Source organism: Lynx canadensis, chromosome D3 (genome assembly GCF_007474595.2).
Source record: "Lynx canadensis isolate LIC74 chromosome D3, mLynCan4.pri.v2, whole genome shotgun sequence".
In the NCBI taxonomy this organism is placed as follows: domain Eukaryota; kingdom Metazoa; phylum Chordata; class Mammalia; order Carnivora; family Felidae; genus Lynx; species Lynx canadensis.
Genome location: NC_044314.2, coordinates 53522741 through 53549674, shown reverse-complemented (window position 1 = coordinate 53549674; position 26934 = coordinate 53522741). Strand labels below are relative to the sequence as shown.

The following is a 26934-nucleotide window of genomic DNA, read 5'->3' as shown; positions in this document are numbered from 1 at the left end:
TTTTTTTTTAAAGAACCATTTCCTTCAGTTTTAGCCATATTACTGTGTGTGCAAACGGTTTGTACTCAGTTTGTCAGCAGAGTGGCTTTCCGTTTTGATAATTTAGAACTGTAACTTTGTCTCTGAAAAAAAGACATGATAAGCTAGTTCAGTTTTAAGATGTTTTACTTAGAAGATGATAGTACAGATGAAGAGAAGAAGGTTCGTGAAGGCCTATTAAGTGAAACTGAAGGTGTTTACCATGGAAAGGCCCCTGCTGGTATCCTGGTGAGTTACTTGCATCAGTGTCCTTCCCTTTGCTTGCTCGCTGGCTCAGTCTGTAGTCTAGAGGGAAGAGGGGGGGACACCCACCAAAAGAAAATGGCTAATGCCTTTTCTTTGGAAAATGTAACATCGTCACGGATTTTATTAACTTTTAATGTTACATTCAACAGAAATATCTGGTACCATCTTCTCCCTCATTCACGCTACACCATCTTTATACTCTTCTCTATTTTCTCTATTTCTCTATTAACAAATAACTTTCTGCCTAGAAAAATAATGAGGTTGCTGCTTATTTTTTTTAAACTAGGCTTCAGATTAAACCTATCTGGTTTCACATATTTTGCATCTCTAAGTACAGTAGTTGAGGAATAGAAAACATTTAAAAATTCTATGGTTTTTATTGCCCTAGCCGCAATTTTTTGAAAACTAAACTAATATTTTGAAACTGGCATTTATTCTGTGATACAAAAGAATGCAGTCTTGGGGCGCCTGGGTGGCCCAGTCGGTTGAGCGTCCGACTTCAGCCAGGTCACGATCTCGCGGTCCGTGAGTTCAAGCCCCGCGTCGGGCTCTGGGCTGATGGCTCAGAGCCTGGAGCCTGTTTCCGATTCTGTGTCTCCCTCTCTCTCTCTGCCCCTCCCCCGTTCATGCTCTGTCTCTCTCTGTCCCAAAAATAAATAAATGTTGAAAAAAAAAATTAAAAAAAAAAAACAACAAAAAAAACTACATTAAAAAAAAAAAAGAATGCAGTCTTTCTTCTGTGATTACAAAACAAAAAAATTTTATAAACTTGACTTATGTGGGCAAAATGCAAATTGAGGTTTTTGTTTTTGTTTTTTGTTTTTTTTTGTTTAATCTAGATAAGATATAAAATAAAAACAAGTCAGGAGCGCCTAGGTGGCTCAGTCGTTTGGGTCGTCCGACTTTGGCTCAGGTCACGATCTTGTGGTTCATGGGTTCGAGCCCTGCATCGGGCTCTGTACTGACTTCCTGGAGCCTGCTTCAGATTCTGTGTCTCCCTCACTCTCTCTGCCCCTCCCCCGCTCATGGTCGGTCTGTCTCTCTCTCTCTCTCTCTCTCTCTCTCTCTCTCTCTCTCTCTCAGAAATAAGTAAACATTAAAAAGAAATTTAAATTAAAAAAAATCATACAGAAGTATAAGTTCTAGAAGTCTGCACTAAGGAAATAAAATCAGGTAAATAGAAGATAATATAATTTAACTCTACCTGTGGAACCTTTTCCTTTAAAAATAATCAGAAGTAAATACCATGAGGTAAAGGTATTTCTTAGAAGATTAAGAATGTTTGTTTTCATGAAAACAAGGGTAAGATAAGAACAGGTCGATAATTTCAAAAATCTGTGACCCATAATCATGTTGATTTTTAAAGTTACACAAATTTTGTCACCTTTAAAAATGTTATCACATTTGTGTGCTTTTGCTTTTTGGACTTGATGAAAGTGTACTTGTTCAGGGTTCTCAGGAACTTATGGAACTGGACATTGTTTGAATATGAATGGAAGTTAGGTATACAGGGAGAGGTAATTTACTTTTGAAATTTCCTTTTAATAGTATATATTTATGGCTTCATGCACATTGGTCATAAAGGTCAGCGGAGAGAATAGTGAACATAGCTGAATCTTATGAAATATTAAAAAATTCTTTTAGTGAGTAGCACTAACACGCAAACCACCCATCACCAGAAAAAGTTCTTATGCTTCGTGCTACTCGTGTTTTCTAGAGAGAGGTCAATGGGTATTTGATTAGACTGCATTTTATTAACAGTTCCCTTTTATGTTAATGTTAGAACATTGAAATCCCATGAGTCACCTCCCCTGCCCCAAGAGAAACTTGGATTTTCTGGATGGCTAGTGTTTGGAACACTGGATTTGATATCTGCTTAATGAACTGTATTGATTATATGAGAGTTAGACTTTATAACTTGGGTGTGTGTGTGTGTATGTGTGTGGTGAGCAGGGAGACAGAGAAACCTAGTTTTCAGGATCCAGGCCCTCGGTGACCCTGACTCTCCTTACTACTCATATGCCGCCTGGGCACACCTCTTGTTGGAAGGTGAATGAATGTCTCTATCTTAAAGGAGATGATTTTATGGATTTGGAACATAAATGTATAAAATCTAATAGTTTAAAAAACCATGAAAAGACTTACGTGCTTTGTTAGAAATTAGGAATTGAAAAAAAGGTTTCCATAATTTTTAAACAAGTGAAGATAATTCCTTTATTTGGTAAGAAAAAGACCAAATTATTTCATATTTAAATACTCTGAAGTTCCAAAATCTGCTGGCCTTAATTTCCACCACTTATTTAAATTAGGGCAACATATTGACTACAGGAGTTCTTAGCCAAACTTGTAATCCTAAGAATACTTTAGAATCAAATCTTTCTGTGGAGACTCTAGACAGCATCTGGCCATTCCTTTTAGAGATGAGAACCCCAACAGAGGCTGTAAGACCTGCTCATGGGGCAGAAGAGAGAACTTGACTTTGTGTTTTCATGTCCTCACCAGTGGCAGGGGACTCGAGGAAGCCAAGAAGGCAGTCCTTCTCCATCCTTGTCCCTCTGCACTCTTTGTCAGAGGACCTGGGCACTAGTGTGGTTGAGTCCAAAAGACTTGTTTTTGTTTTTGTAAGTGAGAACTTTGTATGTTTATATTATTTCAGCAAGGTTTACTAACAAACAGCGGTAGAAGATAGCAAGTCACCCTGTAGGTGGGGCGTGTGGCTTGGGGCAGAGCACTTTATACTGAACTAGGAAACCTCTGTGGAGATGGGGAAGCCTCCCCCTCAATCCCCAACCATAGCACATTTTGTCATTACTTCCTGCTGCCCGAAATCTTAGAACAACACTGGATGAATGGGTCCAAAACCAAACATGTTCTTCCAATCCAGCATGGACAGTGTTCACAAAATTAAATATTTAGTTGCATAGAATTTTATTTCCTTACAGAAATGTGGTGTTGTTTCCTATGTGGGCAATTTGGGGGGAGTAAGTTTGCCTCTTTAATCCTGATGCCACAGATGAGCTCACCAGTTGTGGAGAGTAGCATAGAGGCTCTGGCCAGATATATGTCTAGGCTTTTTGAAAATTATTACCCATTTTTGTATGTGTGCCCCTATCTATTGTCAGAAATGAAAGACTTAGAGACGTGCATACACACAACTACTCCACAATTCTGTAGAGTGCATGACTGAATTATTAAAGAAAAAATTATTTTCATTCAGCAAATCTTGTGCCACACTGGATCTGTTAGATACTCACCTTTTTTTTTTTTTTTTTTGCATTTACTAGTATGTCTGAATTTCTTGCTGCTCTGAGTTTGTAACACAACTGGACAGATTTCAGTAAGTGGCTATATAAATGCTGCCTCTTTTAGTTTACCCACATACCTGGTCCTGATTACATACTCCCTATTAGCTGAGCTTTTACCCATTTGATTGGAATAATCCCAATATTGCAGATTTGATCCAGGTGCTGGTGAGTCAGTCTCATGCATAGGAAAAAGAAGTTGTGATCCCATCACTGTCTTTAGATGTTACAAGTCAGGTGTCCGTCCAGTCTAGAGGAATTAGACACAGCTCTCTGAAAGGATTGAAATAAAATCTTACCTCACTTGGAAAAAACATTTACCTTTTTATATTCTTTGTTTTATATTCATTTCTTAGGTATTAAATATTCAAAATCAGCCCATTTCTACTGAAGAAAAAATTATAGACTCCAGTTCTAGAGTAGATTATTTAAAAAAAGATTTTTTTAATGTTTGTTTATTTTTGAGAGAGAGAGAGCGCACGCAAGGGAGGGGCAGAAAGTAGGGGAGATAAACAATCTGAAGCAGACTCCAGGCTCTGAGCTGTCATCACAGAGCCCAACGTAGGGCTGGAACTCACTCAGGATCTGTGAGATCATGACCTGAGCTGAAGTCAGACACTTAAATGACTGAGCCACCCAGGCACCCCTAGAGTAGATAATTTTTGTGTTTGTGTTTTACATTACTTAGCTAATTGAAAGTAGGGAAAATAATTTTTTTGGTTATTTTTCACTCTTGCTGGCTGTTCTAGAAAAATATATTTATTTGTCTCTTCTTTGAAGCCTATTGCATTATCTAGAATCATTGTCTGAGCTCTCTTTGCTTACTTAAGATATTTAGGGAAGGTATTTTTCAAAGGGTAGGAGTAACAGTATGCTGATCTTATTTTATTAGAGTACCATTTTAACTGTGATAAAATCATGTTTAGAACTTCGTGTGCCTTTGCTGTACCATCTTAACCATAGCTATATCTGTGTAGGAAAGACCTTCATCAGAAATTTGCCTAAAGTGAATCCCAGGAAAACCTGAAGGGAGAGTTATGTAATCTCCAGAATGTGACTGCATTCTCTGGAATTTATCTGAACTTCATTTGAACTGCAAATAGGCTATGATAAGTTAGGTCAAGGGGCAGTAGTTAAGATTGTAAAGTCATTTGTCATCTTTTATATTCTAACAAAGCATGAAGTCATAACCATTATAGAGTGATACTCAGAATTTATTAGAAAAGTAATTCCTTTACGGGAAGTGAGGCAGGAGAGGAATAGGAAGTACACCCTTCAATTCTGTTCACTCCCCACTCAGTGATGTTCTCAAGAGGGGGCTAGGCATTGATCCCTTTGCTTGCAGTCATCAGACACAGCTTGGTGTAAGATGCCATTTTAGGGTCTCTTGGGGCTTTAAAAAGTACCTATACCTGTATCTGGTGGGGGCGGGGGGGGGGGTGGCCTGGTCATCAGGATACCTCAGAGCTCCTCCGTGATTCTAGTGACAGCCAAGGGCAGAGATTCCCATTTCCCAGACAATTAAAGGGGGCAGTAGAGCTTAGGAATTGTTTTGTTTGTTTTTAAACCTGAACTATAGACTTTATTCATATTTTCCCCCGCTAAAGTCTTTTTTTCTGTTTCAGGATCCAATCCAATATCCCAGCTTGGCGTTTGGTAATGTCACTGTAGTCTGCCAGTGACAGTTCCTCAGTCTTTCCTTATCTTTCATGACCTTAACACTTTCAGTGACTGTTGGTCAGGTATTTTGTCGAATTTTCCTCATTTGAGTTTGTTTGGTGTTGTCTCCTAATAAGACAGAAGTCATGTATTTTTTGGCAACAATACCACAGACGTGATGTCATATCAGGAGTTCCATGATGCCAGTATGGGTTGTTGTTTTTTTTTTAAGTTTGTTTATTTTGAGAGAGAAAGCGTGAGTGGGAGAAGGCAGGAAAGAGAGAGAGAGAGAAAGAGAGAGAGAGAGAGAGAGAGAGAATATCCCAAGCAGGCTCTTCACTGTCAGCGCAGAACCCAATGCAGGATTTGAACTCCTGAGCTGTGAGATCATGACCTGAGCCAGGGTCAGGCACTTAACTGACTGAGCTACCCAGGCGCCTCATCAGTATGTTTTATTACTGGTGAAATTTCCCAAAGTCACTTGATTAAGGTGGTATCTGCCAGGTTTCTCTACTGTAAAGTTACTGTTTTTCCTTTGTAATGAATATATGTCTTTGGGGAGACTTTAAGAATATGTGAACATCCTGTTTCTCCTCAAACTTTTGTCCTCTTATTTTAAACATCCATTGCATGCCACAGTTATTAACTGTAGTGTTCTAATAGTGGTTTTCTATCTCCCTTATTCTTTATTAATTGGAATTCATCTTTAAGAGAAAACTGCCCCTTCTCCCTGCTTGCTTGCTTGCTTGCTTGCTTGGTTATGTATGTATGTAGGTCTGTCTGTCTGTCTGTCATTATGGACTCATGAGTGTTTTATTCTGAGGTTATAATACTAACATTTTGTTGCTCAGATTGTTCTAGCTTTAACCTTTGGGAGCTCTTTTCACGTTAGCTCCTGTGTTCCTTTAACATATCCCTGTTCTCTTGATTTTGAGCACTTTCCTACTTTTCTGGCACTGTTAGATGCTCCAGCATCAACTTGTATTTTTCCCTGTCTCCAGCCCTGGGATCAGTTACTTCTTCAAGGAGCCATGGTTGTTTTTATTGGAAGAATGGTATTTATACATCAAGATCTGGGCTCTAGGTGTGTTGGTTGCTTGTAATGGTATCCTTGATTCCAGATCCTCTTAACAGAGAAAGCTAGCATGTTAAATATGTATTCTAGTCCAGGCCTAAGCACATCTATATTTGTGCATCTGTCCATGGAGACTTCCAATTCTAGTCCAATACTACAGTGTTCATTTTAGCCTTCCTTCTAGGAAATTGTAGTTTTAGAAGCTTCCCAAGTGTTTATAATTAATCTTACTTGAGGATTGATGGCTTTTGGATATGTAAGGTACATTGTGTACCCAAAGGCTGTTGTGGCCTTGTTAAGTAGTCTTTCTTGATGAATACTCTTTGTTGTTGAATCATCATTATTTTCCATTCTTAGATTAGTCATCATTTCTTACACTGAAAATAATTTTTATGTCACTCCTAGCCCTTGTAACTAAGGGAACTCAGCCAGCTAGGAGAAAAAGTCCCCAGTTTTTTATAGAGGAGTAGAAACCAGTCTCATGGCCAGCATTTTTACAAAAATTTGTCAGAGAAATTGAGTGCACATGAGGGAATGTTTAGTGGTTTGAATACACAGGGAGGCCATGTGTATATTAGTATACACACAACCAACTCAAATGACAAAAAGTTTCACAGTTGCACTAAAGCCAAATTTATTTGAGTCCTTGAATTGCCTTCTTTTTTTGATAAGGCTGCCTGCATTCTTTTTCTGAAGCACAGCATTCTTTCTAAAGCAGGCACTTGGTCCATCAGACTTGCTGAGAGTAAACCCTCCAGACTTGGGCTGTTGAGGATGTGTAGACTGTGAAGTTAGGACCTGCACGCCCTTGTTAAGTTAGTATTTAAAGTAGGTGCAGTGACCTTCACATCCTACTGGAGTAATTCATCTGACATGTTCCTACCTGGACTTAACCAGGGTACCATATGATGGGATAGGGCTTGAGGGACTTTCAATCCAAGGAATTAACACAGATGGGACAAGTTTAAAATGTCTAATTCATCTGTGACACTAACTGAGGTTCTTTGGGGGGCATGAGAAGAAAATGAAATAAGTTTAACATGTCTTTCCTTAGACCTACAAACTACAGGAACATGTTTATTTGTTCCCAGTCTCACGGCTGTTATTTAACTGTAGAAGTCATGATGTCAATTCCTGATGTCTAAGTCACTGAGTAAAAAGAACTTCAAATAAAGTCATAATGTTTCGGGGCGCCTGGGTGGCGCAGTCGGTTAAGCGTCCGACTTCAGCCAGGTCACGATCTCGCGGTCCGTGAGTTTGAGCCCCGCGTCAGGCTCCGGGCTGATGGCTCGGAGCCTGGAGCCTGTTTCCGATTCTGTGTCTCCCTCTCACTCTGCCCCTCCCCCGTTCATGCTCTGTCTCTCTCTGTCCCAAAAATAAATAAACATTGAAAAAAAATTAAAAAAAAAAAAAAAAGTCATAATGTTTCAAAGGAAATTGTGTTCTACGAGTGTCTGGACTAAAGAGATAGTCATCACTGAAAATACAACATATGGTTTCCTTAGAAACCTGCTAAGATTGTGTGCCTTTCATGTGTGAAAGTGAGCCAGTCAATTAGATTTTAGAGTTCCTTATGGTTACCAGTGGTCATCACCAAAACAGGTTAGCCACACAATTCTCTTGTCCTAGAAAGTTTAGGATGAGAATGTGTTCCTTAAAACATATTTGTAACTGTAATATAATCATACCTTTAGGGCTCATCATAAAAAGCATAACATTTTTCATGTATGATAGCATGTGGAAGAATCATCATGGCTTTCTAAAAGCTACTTATGAAATTCCTATACATAGCTCTGAAAATTACATAAACTTATCAGCATTAGTGTTTTTAGAAGCTAATGGCCCCAGGATACAGTAAAAAGAGCCTGTATGAGACAGACACACCTGAGCTTTTGTCTGTGCATCACAGAGTAACTGTTTGACTTCATGTAAGTTGCTTATCTTCTCTGAGCCCCAATTTTATTGCTAGTATAATGCATATGATATTTACCTCACTTAATTGTGAGGATTAAATGAGAGGAGGTATATGAAATGGCATTTGGAAGGGATAAATGTTAGTGCCCTCTTCTCTTTTTTCCCCCATCCCCTCCCCATGGCTAATACTAGGAGGAATATGGAGTAAAAATCTGAATTGTTGGTTTTTTCAAGCATATGCATAGCCTAAAAGTTTACAGTGTGAGTAAGTAGTTTGAATTTTCACCAGTGTTAAGTGAATCTTTATTTTTCAACGTTTATTTATTTTGGGACAGAGAGAGACACAGCATGAACGGGGGAGGGGTAGAGAGAGAGGGAGACACAGAATCGGAAACAGGCTCCAGGCTCGGAGCCATCAGCCCAGAGCCCGACGCGGGGCTCGAACTCACGGACCGCGAGATCGTGACCTGGCTGAAGTCGGACGCTTAACCGACTGCGCCACCCAGGCGCCCCAAGTGAATCTTTATTTTAAGCAACTCCCACATGTGAAACTCTAAGTCCATAAAACAATCCAATTATTCCCACTTTGTAAAATAATTTAAAGAATGATTTTATTTTAATAGCAAACTCCTCTGAGTACACTGAAGATACCTTAAAAACAGTAGCTGCAAAATCACCCTTGCAAAATATATCTAAAGCAGTCTCACTCCTAAGTTATTTACCCAAATGAAATGAAATTATGTTCACACAAAAGCCTGTACACAAACATTTTTGATGGCTTTGTTTGTAATCAGCAAACACTGGAAACAACCCAGATGTCTTTCAGCTGGTAGATGGATAAACAAACTTTGGAACATCCAAACAGTAGAATACTCAGTACTTAACACCAGGGGACAAACTGTGGATACCTGCAACAATAATGATTAATCTCAAATGCATTATGTTAAGTGAAAGAAGCCATATTCAGAGGGCTACTGTATGGTTTCATTTATGTGACATTTTAGAAAAGGTAAAGATTATAGAGACAGAAAACCAGATCAGGGGTTAGCATGGGGATTGGATAAAGTATTGACCTGCAAAGGGGCATGGGGACATTTTGGGAAACTACCTAGTTGTGTATTTTGATTGTGGTGGTTATTACATGATTGCATGGTTAAAACTGTACACTAGAAAAGGCTTAATTTTACTTTATGTAAAATACACCTTTATTTTTTTTTGAAAAAATTTATTTTGAATAGTTCAAGGTGTAGCTATTTAAAATTTTAAAGTTGCATTTCATAGCTGACTTCATATGAACATTTAGCTAGAAGTTTTTATATGCTGATAGGTATAACCATTAGAGTAAGGTTGACTAAGTAATAATTTAATGTCTTTCATGATTATCCACTGAATCTTAAACTCATTACATTTCCTAATGATTTTACTTCTGTGTTTCTCTCTCGTCTCTGGTCAGGTTAAATGTCACCTGTAACATAACCTGTCACCTCATGTTACAAATAGATTAGAACTGGGCATATTTTAGCCATGACAGGAAAAAATAACTAAATTATCAGAAATTGCCTTTGTTTCAAGGCAGTATTCTGTAATTTGGGAAATGAAGGGAGAAGAAGAAATACAAGAACAAGAACCATTAAATTTTACAGAGCTGCAATAGTTTGAAACGAGTTTGGTCACAGGAGTGATGTGGCATTTGGGGCAAGGTTATTAGGGCCCACTTTTCCTTTGTGTGCTGCTCACTACTTTAGGATCTACTCAAGGAACACCTATTTTATTACGTATAGTGAAATCTAAAGATATGTGTAAAAATGAACATTTAATTTTTTTTGCTCTGCATCAATTACATTGTTAAGTATTTTTTTACAGTGCTGAACATTAGGGAAAAGAAACTGTTGCTACCAGCTGTTTACCTTGAAGGCTGTGCCTTATAGAATTGTAATTTTGGGCATTTTCATGTAAGTTAAAACTTGCTCGTAGGAGATGATCACCTGAGTCTGTTCCGTTTCATGCTGTTTTCTGTAATTGTCTTTGGTCACAGTATGATCTTTGTCACTTGCAGCCTTACCTCTGCCTCAGCTGTCTTCACCACACTGACTTCCCCCTGACAGACCTGAGCGGTCCCTTCTTCTACAAGTTGCTGTAGAGCTGCTCAGCGTTCTTCAGAGCAGTTTGCATGGATGTCATTTGTTCTCACAGGGGATATTTTTAGATTTACCCGTGGGAGGTGGGTGGGTGTTCTAATTGTCCACTCACATACCGTAGATTTATGCAGGTTTTTTCTGTAAAGTCTAAACCAGCATCTGCAGAAAAGCATTAGTTTTCAGATATCTAGCATCACTTTTGAAACATTGGGTTGGTCCCGGCTATTCTTGGCATTTTTCTTATGTGTGGCTATGTGGTAGATATACATATATCTTCATTTACATCTTGAATTTCTCTCATGTTGGTTACAATACAAGACATTGTGTATATTTCTCCCTCTCCTTGCTGATTCTAGTCACTAGAGCTTGTATTCATCGATTCATACACATTCATCTCAAAATACTCATTAAGAACCTCCCTTTGTTAAGCACTGTGCCGGCTTTGGGGAGACAGTGAAGCACACAAGAAGCAGCATACATACTTTTACTTTCTTTGTCAAACTTAGAGTTTGGAGGTGTCATAAGCAAATGACTGAAGTGTGGTGAGTGCTTATGTGCTGCAGTAGGGAAAGGGCAGGGCAGGGCAGCCACAAACCCCTTCTTTTGCCACCTGCTGCTTTCTTCTCAGCCCTTGAGCCCATGCCTCTACCTCCCCCCACCCCCATTTCTTTCTCATCTTTTGCATTGTGCTCTGTTGTTCACAGTCTGTTGTGGGCACACTTTATTTGTTCTCATCTCCTCTTCATCCGGAAGACTAAACCTTGTTCCTCTTATAAAATATTAGATCACAGCCAACAGTAGTAGTTGGATAGATTGAGAAAGAAAACTTAGGTTGGATTACGGAGGATTGGCCTGAAAATTATTAGGGTCGTGACTGGGGGTACAAGTGGGGAATTGATGGTTTTTGAAGATGAAATAGTGACATAGTCCTTCTTCAGTGTACCTGCTGAAAAGCTAAAGCAAATACTTGTGTAAATTTTGGTCCACCACTAGGGAAAAAAAGTATATTGCTGTGGTGGCCAAGTGTCTTCCCTTTTTTCAACCTTACTCAGCCCAAGATAATTGTTCATCTACTTTGTAGATAGTGAGTATGGTGAAATCATAGAGAAGTGAGCCCAGTAAGCAGAAATCTCGCTTCCAAACTTCCTTAAAGAGAATATGTTGGTGACATATTGAAATCTGAATTCATCAACTCACCAGCCAAGTTTAAGGCCAGCCATCATGCTTTTTCACTTAAAAAAAAAAAAAAAAAAACAGAAACAAGAAAACAAAAGCAAATTGTCAAAATCTCTCTGTTGTACATATGAAATTAACATTGTGTGTTTATATTAAAAAAAAAAAAGTCTGAGCTCAGGGCAGGAAGGCTTTCACTAATTTTCTCAGGGTGTTTGGCCAGGTTGGGGGGATGGGAGGGGTGTTGTAGAGAGTTCCAGGTGGCTTTAATCAGGTCAGAATCAGTATCAGCTTATCTGTATTTAACTATTGTGTTGGTAAATATCAGAATTGGACACTAAGCCAGGCAAACAAAGAAACTTCTAACCATTCATCAGAGAAATGATGAGAGAGCAAGGACTGGGGCTATGTGGCATCTCAGTGTCTTCAGCTGTGGGCCTTCTGGATTGTTGCTCAAGTAGCTCAGCTAGTTTCTTACTTTGGCTCTCCATACATACCTCAGAATATCTGTTTGGGTCAGATGTCTCCCCACCCCACTGTCAGCTGTGCCAAGGCCTAAGCCCCAAAGTACAGATTTACTTGTAAATCTACTAGGGATTTACCCCTTTGTTTGGGGGTGGGGGGGAATCTCTGAGAGACAAAATCATTGTGATCCACGGGGCCTTATTGTTATGCTCTGAGCTAGCTATTGCATCTTGTATCTGTTCAAATTCTGAAACAGGAATATTGGGTCAGAAAATTCTCTCTTCAGGGGCACCTGGGTGGCTCAATTGTTTAAACCTCCAGTTCTTGATTTCGGCTCAGGTCATGATCTCACAATTGTGAGATTGAGCCCACATTGGACTCCACACTGAGCATGGAGCCTGCTTGGGATTCTCTTTCTCTCTCTCTCTCTCAAAATAAATAAATAAATACATATATTTTAAAGAAAAGTCCTTCTTGGACACAAATGGAAGAGCATTCCATGTTCATGGATTGGGAGAACAAACATTGTTAAAATGTCTTTACTACCCAAAACAATCTACACATTTGATGCAATCCCAAGCAGAATACCACTGGCATTTTTCACAGAGCTAGAACAAAGAGTCCTAAAATTTGTATGGAACCACAAAAGACCCCAAATAGCCAAAGCAATCCCAAAAAAAGAAAAATGCAACAGGAGGCATCACAATTCTGGATTTCCATCTATATTTCAAGACAGTATGGTATTGGCACAACAGCAGACACATAGATCAATGGAAAAGAATAGAAAACCCAGAAATAGACCCACAACTATATATGATCATCTAATCTTTAACAAAGCTGGAAAGAAGATCCAATGGAAAAAAGACAGTCTCTTCAACAAATGGTGTTGGGAAAACTGGACAACAACATGCAGAAGAATGAAACTGGACCATTTTCTTACATCATACCCCAAAATAAATTCAAAATGGATGAAAGACCTACACGTGATAAAGGACACTATCAAAATCCTAGAAGAGAACCCAGGCAGCAGCCTCTTTGACCTTGGCCAGAGAAAATTCTTACTAGACATGTTGCCAAAGGCAAGGGGAAAAAAAGCAAAAATAAACTATTGAGACTCCATCAAGATAAAAAATAAGATATCTTCATCAAAATAAAAAGCACAGGGTAAGGAAACAATCACAAAACTAAAAGGCAGCCTACAGAATGGGAGAAGATATATGTGGTAAGGGTTAGTATCCAATATCTGTAAGAACTTCAGACTCAACACCCAAAAAAACACATAATCCTTAAGAAATGTACAAAAGACATGAACAGATGCTTTTCCAAAGACCTCCAGATGGCTAACACACGTGAGAAGATACTCACCATCACTTATCATCAGGGGAATACAAATCAAAACCACGATGAGAAATCATCTCACACCTGTGAGAATGGCTAAAATTAACAACACAGGAAACAACAGGTGTTGGGGAGGATGCGGAGAAAGGGGAACCCTCTTACACTGTTGGTGGGAGTGCAAGCTGGTACAGCCACTCTGGAGAACAGTATGGAGGTTTCTTGAAAAGTCAAAAATAGAATTACCCTATGATCCAGCAATTGCACTACTGGGTATTTACCCAAAGGATACAAAAATATAGATTCAAAGGGGTACATGCATCCTGATGTTTATAGCAGCATTAGCAACAGTAGCCAAACTATGGAGAGAGCCCAAATGTCCATCAGCTAATAATGGATAAAGAAGATCACACACACACACACACACACACACACACACACACACACACACGAATATTAGCCATCAAAAAGAATGAAATCTTGCCATTTGCAATGATGTGGATGGAACTAGAGTGTATTAGGCTGAGCGAAATAAATCAGTCAGAGAAAGACAAATACCATATGATTTCACTCATATGTGGAATTTAAGAAACAAAACAGATGAACATATAGGAGGAGGGAAAGAGAGGGGAACAACTGTAAGAGACTCTTTAAGATAGAGAACAAAGAGGATTGATGGAAGTGGGTGGGGGGGGGGGTGGCCTAGATGGGTGATGTGTATTAAGGAGGCCACTTATGAGCACTTGGTATTGTATGTAAGTGACGAATCACTGAATTCTACTCCTGAAACCAATACTGCACTGTATGATAACTAGAATTTAAATAAAAATGTGAAAAGAAAAAAAAAATCCCCTCTTCTCACCTGTCTATCCTAATGGTTGTTTTTGAATTGTGTGAGTTGTAATTAGGGAACGAACCCCTAAGGAGAGCAGTCTTCCCAGATCAGAATTTTTATAAATGAGGGGTGCCTGGCTGGCTCAGTCAGTAGAGCATATGTCTCTTGATCTCAGGGTCACGAGTTCGAGCCCCATATTGGGTGTAGAGATTACTTAAAATCTAACAACAACAAAAAAAGTTGTAAATGAGTTTTTGACACAACCACTGTCAGTCCTAGAATTCAAGTCTTATAAAATGATCAGGCCAGCTATTTGTTTCTTAAAATGTATGGAATTCATGGTGCTTGGGTTGCTCAGTTGTTTGGATGTCTGACTTCAGCTCAGGTCATAATCTCATGATTTGTGAGTTCGAGCTCTGCATCGGACTCTGTGTTGACAGCTCAGAGCCTGGAGCCTGCTTTGGATTCTGTGTCTCCCTCCCTCTCTGCCCCTCCCCCACTTGCATTCTGTGTCTCTCAAAAATACACAGTACGGGATAGAAGGAACATACTTAAAGATCATAAAAGCCATTTATGAAAAGCCCACAGCTAACATCATCCTCAACGGGGAAAACTGAGAGCTTTTTCCCTGAGATCAGGAACACGACAGGGATGCCCACTCTCACCGCTGTTGTTTAACATAGTGCTGGAAGTTCTAGCATCAGCAATCAGACAACAAAAGGAAATCAAAGGCATCAAAATTGGCAAAGATGAAGTCAAGCTTTCGCTTTTTGCAGATGACATGATATTATACATGGAAAATCCGATAGACTCCACCAAAAGTCTGCTAGAACTGATACATGAATTCAGCAAAGTTGCAGGATACAAAATCAATGTCCAGAAATCAGTTGCATCTTATACACTAACAATGAAGCAACAGAAAGACAAATAAAGAAAATGATCCCATTCACAATTGCACCAAGAAGCATAAAATACCTAGGAATAAATCTAACCAAAGATGTAAAGGATCTGTATGCTGAAAACTATAGAAAGCTTATGAAGGTAATTGAAGAAGACTTAAGAAATGGAAGACATTCCCTGCTCATGGATTGGAAAAATAAATATTGTCAAAATGTCAATACTACCCAAAGCTATCTACACATTCAATGCAATCCCAATCAAAATTGCACCAGCATTCTTCTCGAAATTAGAACAAGCAATCCTAAAATTCATATGGAACCACAAAAGGCCCCGAATAGCCAAAGGAATTTTGAAGAAGAAGACCAAAGCAGGAGGCATCACAATCCCAGACTTTAGCCTCTACTACAAAGCTGTCATCATCAAGACAGCATGGTATTGGCACAAAAACAGACACACAGACCAATGGAATAGAATAGAAACCCCAGAACTAGACCCACAAACGTATGGCCAACTCATCTTTGACAAAGCAGGAAAGAACATCCAATGGAAAAAAGACAGCCTCTTTAACAAATGGTGCTGGGAGAAGTGGACAGCAACATGCAGAAGGTTGAAACTAGACCACTTTCTCACACCATTTACAAAAATAAACTCAAAATGGATAAAGGACCTAAATGTGAGACAGGAAACCATCAAAACCTTGGAGGAGAAAGCAGGAAAAGATCTCTCTGACCTCAGCCGTAGCAATCTCTTATTCGACACATCCCCAAAGGCAAGGGAATTAAAAGCAAAAGTGAATTACTGGGACCTTATGAAGATAAAAAGCTTCTGCACAGCAAAGGAAACAACCAACAAAACTAAAAGGCAACCAACAGAATGGGAAAAGATATTTGCAAATGACATATCGGACAAAGGGCTAGTATCTAAAATCTATAAAGAGCTCACCAAACTCCACACCCGAAAAACAAATAACCCAGTGAAGAAATGGGCAGAAAACATGAATAGACACTTCTCTAAAGAAGACATCCAGATGGCCAACAGGCACATGAAAGATGTTCAGCGTCGCTCCTTATCAGGGAAATACAAATCAAAACCACACTCAGGTATCACCTCACCCCAGTCAGAGTGGCCAAAATGAACAAATCAGGAGACTATAGATGCTGGAGAGGATGTGGAGAAACGGGAACCCTCTTGCACTGTTGGTGGGAATGCAAATTGGTGCAGCCGCTCTGGAAAGCAGTGTGGAGGTTCCTCAGAAAATTAAAAAATAGACCTACCCTATGACCAGCAATAGCACTGCTAGGAATTTATCCAAGGGATACAGGAGTACTGATGCATAGGGGCACTTGTACCCCAATGTTCATAGCAGCACTGTCAACAATAGCCAAATTATGGAAAGAGCCTAAATGTCCATCAACTGATGAATGGATAAAGAAATTGTGGTATATATACACAATGGAGTACTATGTGGCAATGAGAAAAAATGAAATATGGCCCTTTGTAGCAACGTGGATGGAACTGGAGAGTGTAATGCTAAGTGAAATAAGCCATACAGAGAAAGACAGATACCATATGGTTTCACTCTTATGTGGATCCTGAGAAACTTAACAGGAACCCATGGGGGAGGGGAAGGAAAAAAAAAAAAAAAAAGAGGTTAGAGTGGGAGAGAGCCAAAGCATAAGAGACTCTTAAAAACTGAGAACAAACTGAGGGTGATGGGGGGTGGGAGGGAGGGGAGGGGGGGTGATGGGTATTGAGGAGGGCACCTTTTGGGATGAGCACTGGGTGTTGTATGGAAACCAATTTGTCAATAAATTTCATAAAAAAAAAAATAAAAAAAGGAAACATAAAAAAAATACACAGTAAAAAAATAAAATATGAAATTCAAGGTCTATTAAGTTTGGATTACAGGTCAAGGTAATAAGATACGGTTAAAGGACAGGATACATACGTTAGCCCATAACAACTCGGTTTGCTCAAGCTGAATCAGGACTGGGAAGAGAAAGTTCATGCAGTAGAGACTGAGTTAGTTCCCAAACATGAATACCTATCAGAATCGTAAATAACCAATCCTTAAGATCCCATTTCTAGTTTTTTGTGTTTAGAGTGGGGGTCTGGGAATCTACACTCTTAAGCATCAAAACTTGATTCTTTATGATCAGAGATCTATCTAGTCTTTGGAAATACTAACCTACACTGTGGTCCTTCTCAGTTTTCTTCACTTAGAGGAAAAAAAGTTGGTTAGACATAAAAAGGCCTTTGTGCCTTCAAACAGTGGAGTTGATATAAAAAATAGGGTTACTCTTTAGAAAGACAGCTCAATCTACTGGGTACTGGTTAGAAGACTAGATCCTCCAAAGAACACCGCATCCTGGTTAAGTCTGTCTCTCAGGAAGGAATCTTTTGAGTTCAGATGCCAGCTCAAATATTTCTAGAACTTTCCTGTACATCTTCTCTGAAGAAAGATGCAAGACAATACCCAAGGCTTTAAGCCTTCTTGTAATGTATTTTATTACAGACTGATTTTGGAGGTAGCAAAAATAGGCATGGAATGTTATCATAGGATCTCTTGCTTTTACAAAGAACGATCCTTCTGTAACCTGGCTCATCTTTATAATCAGTTATTAAACTTCAAAAAAAATTCAAGAAAATTTGCCTTTTGAAAAACTGTTATGATTTTCATATACACAAAATTTTGAACCAATGCAATAAGTGAAAATTCTTGAAGTTCAGCCTTAATAGGAAGTTCCCCACCAAATCTGCCCTTTTTATTTCCATATTTAAGTTCCATATTTCAGCAGTATTTACTGAATCCCAACTACATGCCAGATGTAGCTCTGTCTAGAAATTGTGGCGTGATCCTAGCCAACTGTTTCCTTTCCCTTAGCATCGCCTTGGGTCTGTCACAGGTCCTAATGATTCTGTCTTCTCTGCACTTCTTCTGCCTTTAGAGCTGTGCCATCTCTTACTTGAATTGTTTGTACATTATTCAGGAATTTTGCTGGGAGACCCTGGGTTTTAGTTTACACATTCTGTACATGGGGACTAAATGGTCATAGACACATTGGAGAGCCCTGTTCCAACTGCCACCCTGTTCTGCAGGACAGAAAGGGAGCTGCTTTGATCTTGAGGAGACTTGGAGCAGTAAAATTTGTGCAGCTATCACATTTCCTCATGGACTTTGGTTTCAAGGAGATTAGATGGGCCTCAGTGGAGCCCTGGGGGTGAGGCCCTCTCCTTCACCGAGGGCAAGGGCTGTTCCTTGTGCTGCAGCTATTTCCTGTTTCTTATTTTATAAAGTGAGAGTCAAAAAGCAGCTAATTATAAAATAAGAAAAATTAAACAAATTACCATTTTGCTGTCATGGGGGATAAAAAGCTGAGTGGTACAAAGTAAGACATTTATTTGACTTTAAATGGCCAACGGGTGGCTTTTCCAGGAAGACTGGTTATTTGTCAGGCTTAGTGTCAGTTGTCTGAGCTCACTCATAGGTGACACTATTTTGAATAGTTTTCCGTTACATAGGTCTAGCTAAGTTGTAACCTCCTTTAGTTCTTTGTGATCCCCATAGTGTCTGCTAAGCACAGAGTGAATGTTTTAGAGAATGTCTTGACAGGATGTGGGCAAGTCCTCTGGGGGACTTTTCACCCCCTGACGTCCCAGACCAGGGAGAAGCTTGCAGCAGATGCTACTGTGTGTGCCATTGCTCTTTCATCTCCTACTTTCAAAGAGGCAAAGTTCTCAGCCAGTGGTGCCCTCCAGGCTTATGTTTGGCCACCTCTAAGAGACTCTGGAATTCATAGAGAGCTGTAGTCTTAAGTACAACTTGAGTTCAGCCTCAGGTCTCTTGTCCTCAGGGTTACCAGCTGATCTTGAGAGCCCCATGATTTTAAGCTACTGGTGGGAAATAGCAAGAAGGTTGGGACCCCGAGTGCAGTAGAGCTGGTTTCTAGTGAATAGTAATGGAAAGTTAAATACCTTTTGTCTCAGTCTAAATGTAAAATGAATGAAAAATGTCTGCCTTGGGGCGCCTGGGTGGCTCAGTCGGTTAAGCATCCGACTTTGGCTCGGGCCATGTTCTCGAGGTTCATGAGTTCAATCGCCACATTGGGCTCTCTGTGCTGACAGACCAGCTCAGAGCCTGGAGCCTGCTTCGGATTCTGTCTCCCTCTCTCTCTGGCCCTCCCCCGCTCGCACTCTGTCTCTCTCAAAAATAAACGTTAAAAAAAAGTTTTATTTTTAAATAAAGGAAAATGTCTGCCTTACTTAACCTAAATTCTCTTTTTGAAGATCAAATGAGGTATGTTTGAGAAAGTTCTTGAAAAATATTAAGTGCTACTCAAAGGCAGAATATAAGCTTTGGTGCCTGGAGGAGTTTGGTCTAGGAGCATAGGTGTAAGCCAGAACGTGTTCTGTTTACTGAGGTTTCTAGAAGTTTCTGTTCCCCCACAGCACACTCCTCACATCTGTGAGCAGAAGGTTAGAATGTTGAGGGCAAGTTCTTGGACAAAAGCAGTTCATCTCTGTCCATAAGCTCCAACCACACATGATCTCCCAGGAAGTCCACTTCCTAATCTTGAATTGTGGGTCTAGCAGGCAAGTTAGTAGTCAGTGCTACCTCTCATGACAGTGTGCAGAAAAGACTTGAAGGGTCAAGTAGTATTAAGTAAATAACATTCCAGGTTCTAAAAGCAACCCACTTGCAGCAAAAAATCTGGGGTGGGGGTGGGGTCTCATCAAGGCATTCAGATCAGTGCTTTAGAGCTTTTCTATCACTGAGACATGCAGTAAGGCTGTAGTGAGACTTGAGTTTGAATATCAGCTTCACCACTTACTGTGGTGACCTTGGACACTTTCGAACCTCAGTGTCCTCATATAAATGGGAATATTGATACCAAACTCCAGATACTTGTGAAAATTACATGAGATAATACACAGTTTTCCATAGCACTTGACACATGAGGGACATGTAACAACTGTAGTTGTGTTTGTTAGTAGCTGTACTTCTAACTAGTAATAATGGCATTGAATAGATATGAGGGTAAACTTAAACGTGTTTAGAATGTATCCATTTTTGTATTGATAACAATTTAGAAATTACAGTATTTTAATAAGTACCTATATCCCTTTTCTTTAGCAAAAATTGTTTTTGATTGAACATATCACCTTTAAATGATTCTGAGCAGTTTTTATAGAAAGAAGATCTGTATTTGAACCTCGTTACTGATAGATTCCATTTATAAATCTCTACTACATATCATGATGGGTTGCTTTAGTTTCTTTGATGCTTAGGAAAAGCTACTAAGCAAATCTTTAAACTACCCATTTATTCCAGATACTAGTGTATGTTTACTTGTAAATTTTTGATGAGAAAAATCTGATAGTGGGCACCTTCATTCATGAAAGACTAATTCAGTCTATTGAATTTTACACATAAAGAGCCATTTGGTTTCTAATAAGTATGTTAGTTAATTTCTGTCTTCCGACTCTTCCCATTTTTAGTTCACTGATCAGTAAGTACCTCCCTGTCTCGGGAGTTCCAACATCTAACCCAGCCTATGGGAGCCAGTGCCTGGACCTAAACACACACTATACATTGTATACACTGTATATTAGTCAGGCCTATCTACACCACTGTGTCTAGTTTTGGATCTCCCATTTAGAGTAAGTTCTTTAGTTTGTCATAAAAGTGAAAGTAAACCCAGTCATTTTAGAAGAATGCTTAGCCCAGAATAGATGAGACCTATAGTTGCACAACAAACTCTTTGGTGTATAATGGTATTTAGAAGATTCATGGTGACTTCTAGTGGACATAATGCTAGGGCTGTCTGATACGGTTATCAACTTCTTGGTGAAAGGAATGAATCTTTGTCAACAGGAAGTACCCCAACATGGAAAAACAGTACGGCAGTTATGTGGTTTAAGAGGATACTTGTCTTAGCTTGGGCTGCCATAAAGAATACCACAGACTGGGTGATCTGAATGAACATTTATTTCTCACAATTTTGGAGGCTGGCAAGTCCAAAATAAGGTGCTGGCCAATTTAATTCCTAGTGAGGGTCCTCTTCGTGGCTTGCACATTTTCTCACTGTGTCCTCACATGGTAGGAGGAAAGAACATCATCTCTGGTGTTTTTCTTTCTCCTTATAAGAACATTAATCCCATCGTAGAGGCCCAACCCTCTTGACCTCATCTAAATCTAATTGTCTCCCAAAGGCCCCGCCTCCAAATACCTTCATTTGGGGGGTTAGGGCTTCAACATACAAATTTGAGGAGGAGACAGGTTCAGTCCATAACAATGCTTAACTGTTTTAAGCCTTAATTTAATTGTCTTTAAAAATAGAAATAATATTTACTCATTCATAAGGTGGTTCTGACGTTATGTATACGCTTAGGAATTTGGTACATAGTAAGCTCTCAAAAAATTAGTTGCTGCTATTCTGATGATTAACTTTCCATATTTCAGGGGTGTGCTAGAAGCACTTTTGATATTTGTTGAAACACTGGGCTAGATAAATACTTTGAGTTCTAAGAATGCATTTTTGTATTTTTTTCTGTGCTTGTGAGCCTGAAGATAGGGATGCTGCTCTATGAACATCCTTCAGTTCCACATTGCTCTGTGTGGGCATCTTTATGTCTGTCTGCTTTCTGATTATGTATTTACTCTGTCCTTGCTTTTTCTCTGAGTTTTTATCTCTTTCTGCATCCCTCTTAGTCTCTTTGTCCCTGTCCTTGAATTTATTTTCTCCTCTCTTTTTTTTCTCATCATTCACTATAAAATATGGTGAGTAATGTACAATGTATATTATTTTACTGTATTTTTTAATCTTTGTTTTATTTCAAAAGATAGTCTCTTCAATGAGGTGTATCCCTGACATGTGACTGGGTTACTTGATTGTCTTTCTGCCCTTGTTCAGAGTCCCACTTTCCCAGGCATTGACCAGGACAGGTGTCAGAGGACTGAATTTGTTCTCACTTGGCTTTATTATGGCTAGTGCTGAGCTGGACATGTAGGAATAAAGTTTTATGGTACTAGGTAATGCTTAAAGAAGAAGCTGGGGTTTTTTTTTTGTTAAAAAAAAATATTTTTTAATGTTTACTTTTGAGAGAGAGCGAGCAGGGAAAGGGCAAGAGAGAGGAAGACAGAGAATCTGAAGCAGGCTCCATCCAGGCTCTGAGCTGACAGCACAGAGTTGACATGGGGCTCGAACTCACAAACTCTGAGATCATGACCTGAGCTGAAGTTCGATGCTTGACGACTGAGCCACCCAGGCGCCCCTGGATGAAACTGGTTAATATATCGCACATATAACAACCAGCTGCTTTTCCCCCAGACATAACCATGGGGCAGCCCCCTCTCCCAACCTAGTTGGAGCGCTCCTCCTAGCAGAGTTGTGCCCCTCATTCCCAGGGTGTAGTGAATGTTGCGGCACCAGGCGTCCCTTTACTTTTGTTTTACCAGCCTTTGTAATATAAACAATTGTTTTATATCTGCTAAGAAAAAAACCAATCATTTGATAGCCTTTATTTTTCTACATTTAGCAACTGGCATTTACACAATAGACTTTCTTGTATAACAGCACATCCTTTAACCATGGTAATTAAAATCATTTTGAATAGATGTAGTTGGGGCGCCTGGGTGGCGCAGTCGGTTAAGCGTCCGACTTCAGCCAGGTCACGATCTCACGGTCCGTGAGTTCGAGCCCCGCGTCAGGCTCTGGGCTGATGGCTCGGAGCCTGGAGCCTGTTTCCGATTCTGTGTCTCCCTCTCTCTCTGCTCCTCCCCCGTTCATGCTCTGTCTCTGTCTGTCCCAAAAATGAATAGATGTAGTTACACTTAATTATGGATTCTGTGCTCTAGTTGATGTAAGCTTATTACACATTTAGTTTATAAGACTTGTTTTATGGCTGAATGAGGATGCTTAAAGTTATCATTTTTCAGTTTCTTTTAAGGAAAGGCCTATATAATTAGTTACGAAATTTTTAAAAATTTGTAACAAAGCTCATTTTTAAATGGCTACCAGTCAGTCAAGCAGTTATACAAAGATGGACTGCTTGGGTGCTGATTAATGTACATGCCATGACAAGCAAAAAGCATGTCGTGAGCATATATTACATATTATGAACATTCTGATGGACAGTTCTAGGTTGCTAAAAAATACCATCTGATAAAAGAGAGTGAAAATATGAACTATACAAGATTAAATTTTATTTCACCTTTGTTTTTGGAGACATTCCTAACATAAAAATTGTACACCATGACCCCAGAAATAAGGAACAAAAAGATGTTTATTCTCTTTTCCTCTAAGTGGTAGTGCTCTTTTATGAAACAAAATATAATGAGATATTCAGGTAGCAAGTCAGCATATGAAAAGATGTTCAGCGTCATTAGCCATTAGGGAAATGCAGATTAAAACTAATATCACCTGTACCTGTCATCATGGTAAAATAAAAAAGTACCAAATGATGTCAAAGATGTAGAAAAATTACATTTCTCAGACATTGCTTGTGGGGGTGTATAATGGTACAGTGACTCTGGTGGCAGTGTCTTTGAAAACTAAGCACGCAGTTCTCATTGAACCCAGCAGTCACATCCCTGGGGGGGATTATTCTAGTCAATTCGAAAACTGATTTTCTTAAAATTTTTTTTAATGTTTATTCATTTTTGAGAGAGAGAGACAGAGCATGAGCGGGGGAGGGGCAGAGAGGGAGGGAGACACAGAATCCAAAGCAGGCTCCAGGGACTGTCTGTCAGCACAGAGCCCGACGTGAGGCTCAAACAGATCATGACCTGAGCTGAAGTCGGACACTTAACTGACTGAGCCACCCAGGCGCCCTTGAAAATTGATTTTCACACAAAAACCTGTACATGAGTGCTATGGTAATTTTAACTGTAATACTCAAAAACATGAAATCACTCAGGTGTTCCTCAACAGTTGAGTAATTAAACAAACTATGGTACCTCCGTATTATACAGTGCTGCCTCACAATAAAAAGGAACAAACTGTTGATACATGCAACAACCTGGATGAGTCTCCATAGCAGTATAAGAGGGAAAAGGCAATGAATGACAAAAGCTTATATACCTAACTTTCTTAAAAAGGTCAAAAGTGACAGAAACGAAAAACAGAATTAATGGTCTCCAGGGATTAAGGAGAGAGTGAGGGAATTGGGTGTATGTGGCAATAGGAAAGATCTTTAGGATGATGGAAATGTTCTCAATTTTAACTGAATCAGTGTTGGTACCCTGATTGTAATATTGCACTAGAATTTTGCAAGATGTTGGAGGAACCTGGCTTAAAGGATACATGGGATCTCTTTGTATTTCTTAAAATTGCATGCATGCAAAACTATAGTTACTGCGAAACAAAAAAGATTAATTTTTAAAAATGAGATGTAATACGAATATTCTGATGAAACAGTATTTCCTCCCTACACACGTTTCTAATTTTTTTTTGTCTCATTTATTGATGGTTCATTTGATCCTTTATTCATTGAAGAAATAATTATTGGGCACTTGGTATATGCTTAATTTGGCCTTACCTAATGAATTATTCTAAAACCAAAATCAAAACTAACTTGCAACTATTTTATAAAGGATACTACCTTATTTAGTAGTAAATTTTGCAGCCAGTGTACATCCTCAGAGCCATCTCTTCTGGAGGTGCATTTTGGGGCCTTTGTAACATTAGCTTTAAAATACTCAAAAAATTTTCCGGGGTAAAATTGTGGCTGTGCTCAGTAGTATAAAACTGATGGGTCTTGATTACACATTCATCTGTGTATAAGAGCAGAAAAAATGTCTGAGTGCAATCTGGGCACTGCCAGCAGGCACTCGCTCACCTGTGAGGAGTAGGGTGAGTTTCTCTGGAGGCACATGTCTTAGCACACCCCTAAGTTTTCCCACTGGAGTAGCATTCTTTCTCCCATTTCAGCTTTGGACTTCTCTCACAACATAGAATGTGATCTCTGGTAGCTTTTCTGTGCCTGTAACTTCAAGCTTAAGGCACCTGAAAAGCTGGGGGTAAAGAGACAGATGTGTTTATGAGGAATGATCTGGAGAATAAATTGTCTTTTCTCTGGTTCAGTGAAAGTTGGCCTTTGGCTTAGCCAGAGCCACGAAAGATCTCTTGTTTGGTCTATGTCCCTCCTGTCCCCAGGCGAATGACTTGCTGAATTGTGCTTTGACATAATACTAGGGTTGTTGGTGTCTAATGAATGAAATGTGGTGGTATTTGATAAGTGGAGATGAAATTTGATAACGTTAGGACTAAAGAGCTATTTTTTTCTAATTAGTAAAAGAATTGAGGGGGATTCAAGGAGACTTCCCTGCTGGTCTTCATTGCATAGTATATGGTAGGCGCCCCAACCTGTAGTCAGATAAAGCCAGCCCTAGCCTCAGCCACAGCGGATGTGGGGCAGAGGAAGCAAGCATTTCCTAGCGACCCTGCAGCCTGGGTCAGGTGCACATTCATGTCCATCTTTAACCTTTTCTGGAGGATCCTTTTATAGCATAGTGATCCCGATTTGACTAGTTAATTGTAGTTGACCAACAAGATTAAAACCCTTTTCTGTACTTTGAACTTTATAGAACATGAATGTATGTTCTAGTGAGTTGTGTTCAAGCACTGAGGGGATTTTTGATAAAAATAACACTATAAATAGGTTAGACCCAGTCTAGCTCACCCAGAGTTTGTTTATTTAATCTAGCATGCCTCTGAACCATATTCAGTTTTTGTAGAGTTTGGTAGAAAATTCATCTCTCATTTGTCTTCAGCAGAAACAGTGGATTTTCTGGTTTCTCCCAGATGTGATCCTTGGTCATTTTTTCTGCTTGGCTGCTGTGGCCAGAGTGGATGCAGTTGCCCCAGGTTCCTAGTGATCTTGGTCAAGAGGGCAGTGGTGGTAGTCCGGGTTCTTTGATGGTTCTGTGCAGGTTCTAAATTTCAGAGGGACACCCCTGCTGGTAGCTAGCAGAATCCATGATGATGGAAAAGGAAAGGGAACTTAGAATTTTACAGTTTGGCAATGTTGGGGAAGGAATTTGAGTTGGAGCAGGAAGCACAGACAGTACACAGATAATTAATATATTAGAATCATGATCAGCCCTACAAAAGAAAATCAAACCTGGCTCCTCTGAGGGAATGACAGTTAAATAGATGTCTAAAGAATGAATGAATTAACCCAGCTGGGGTGAGGAGAGAAGTGAATTAGTGGCATGCCTCAGGCCCTGGCTGGGACAGCCTCTCATGATACAAAGGAGAACCATCTGATTTTGTCGTTGTGTGGAATTGTGTAAAAACAGTGGTAGCGTGAGACTAACTGGTTCAAGATCAGCACAGTTAACAATATCTAATATGACCTACAAATGCTCAATATACTTTTAATCACCACTGTTTTTTTCTCTGTCATTAGATCCACAGATTCAGTGTTACTGTCTCATCTATTTTTTTTTCCCCTGTCTTTTGTAGTTTCAAACCATGAATTATGTGGGACAGCTGGCTGGGCAGGTGATTGTCACTGTGAAGGAACTCTACAAGGGCATTAACCAAGCTACTTTGTCTGGCTGCATCGATGTCATTGTGGTGCGACAGCAGGATGGCACCTATCAGTGTTCGCCTTTTCACGTTCGATTTGGGAAGCTGGGAGTCCTGAGATCCAAAGAGAAAGTGGTGAGTACAGGAGACAGCTTGTTCTCAAGGAGGGTGAAAGGTTAGATGGGAACAGAATAAGTTGTTCCTGTGTACTCTCTCTGGCTCTTTTTTTTTTTTTTTTTTTTTTTTTAAGGAAAACCTGTATAATGTTGAAGATAATCATATGAGAAGTCAGCCTTTATGTTTTATTTTGAAGTTGCTG

General features: G+C 39.5%; 1 protein-coding gene across 2 annotated transcripts in view; it reads left to right on the top strand.

Annotated features, from left to right (window-relative positions):
- The window catches only part of LPIN2 (lipin 2), an 88077-nt gene that overhangs the window by 19944 nt on the left and 41199 nt on the right, over positions 1–26934 (top strand). Inside the window, exons 1-2 of one of the 2 annotated variants that reach the window (XM_030336872.1) lie at positions 45–267; positions 26550–26750. In XM_030336872.1, the coding sequence (XP_030192732.1) occupies positions 160–267; positions 26550–26750 (309 nt within the window). In that variant the 5' untranslated portion in view covers positions 45–159. Of the gene's footprint in view, positions 1–44; positions 268–26549; positions 26751–26934 lie in introns of those variants that run through there. The other variant, XM_030336873.1, reaches the window with a different exon arrangement.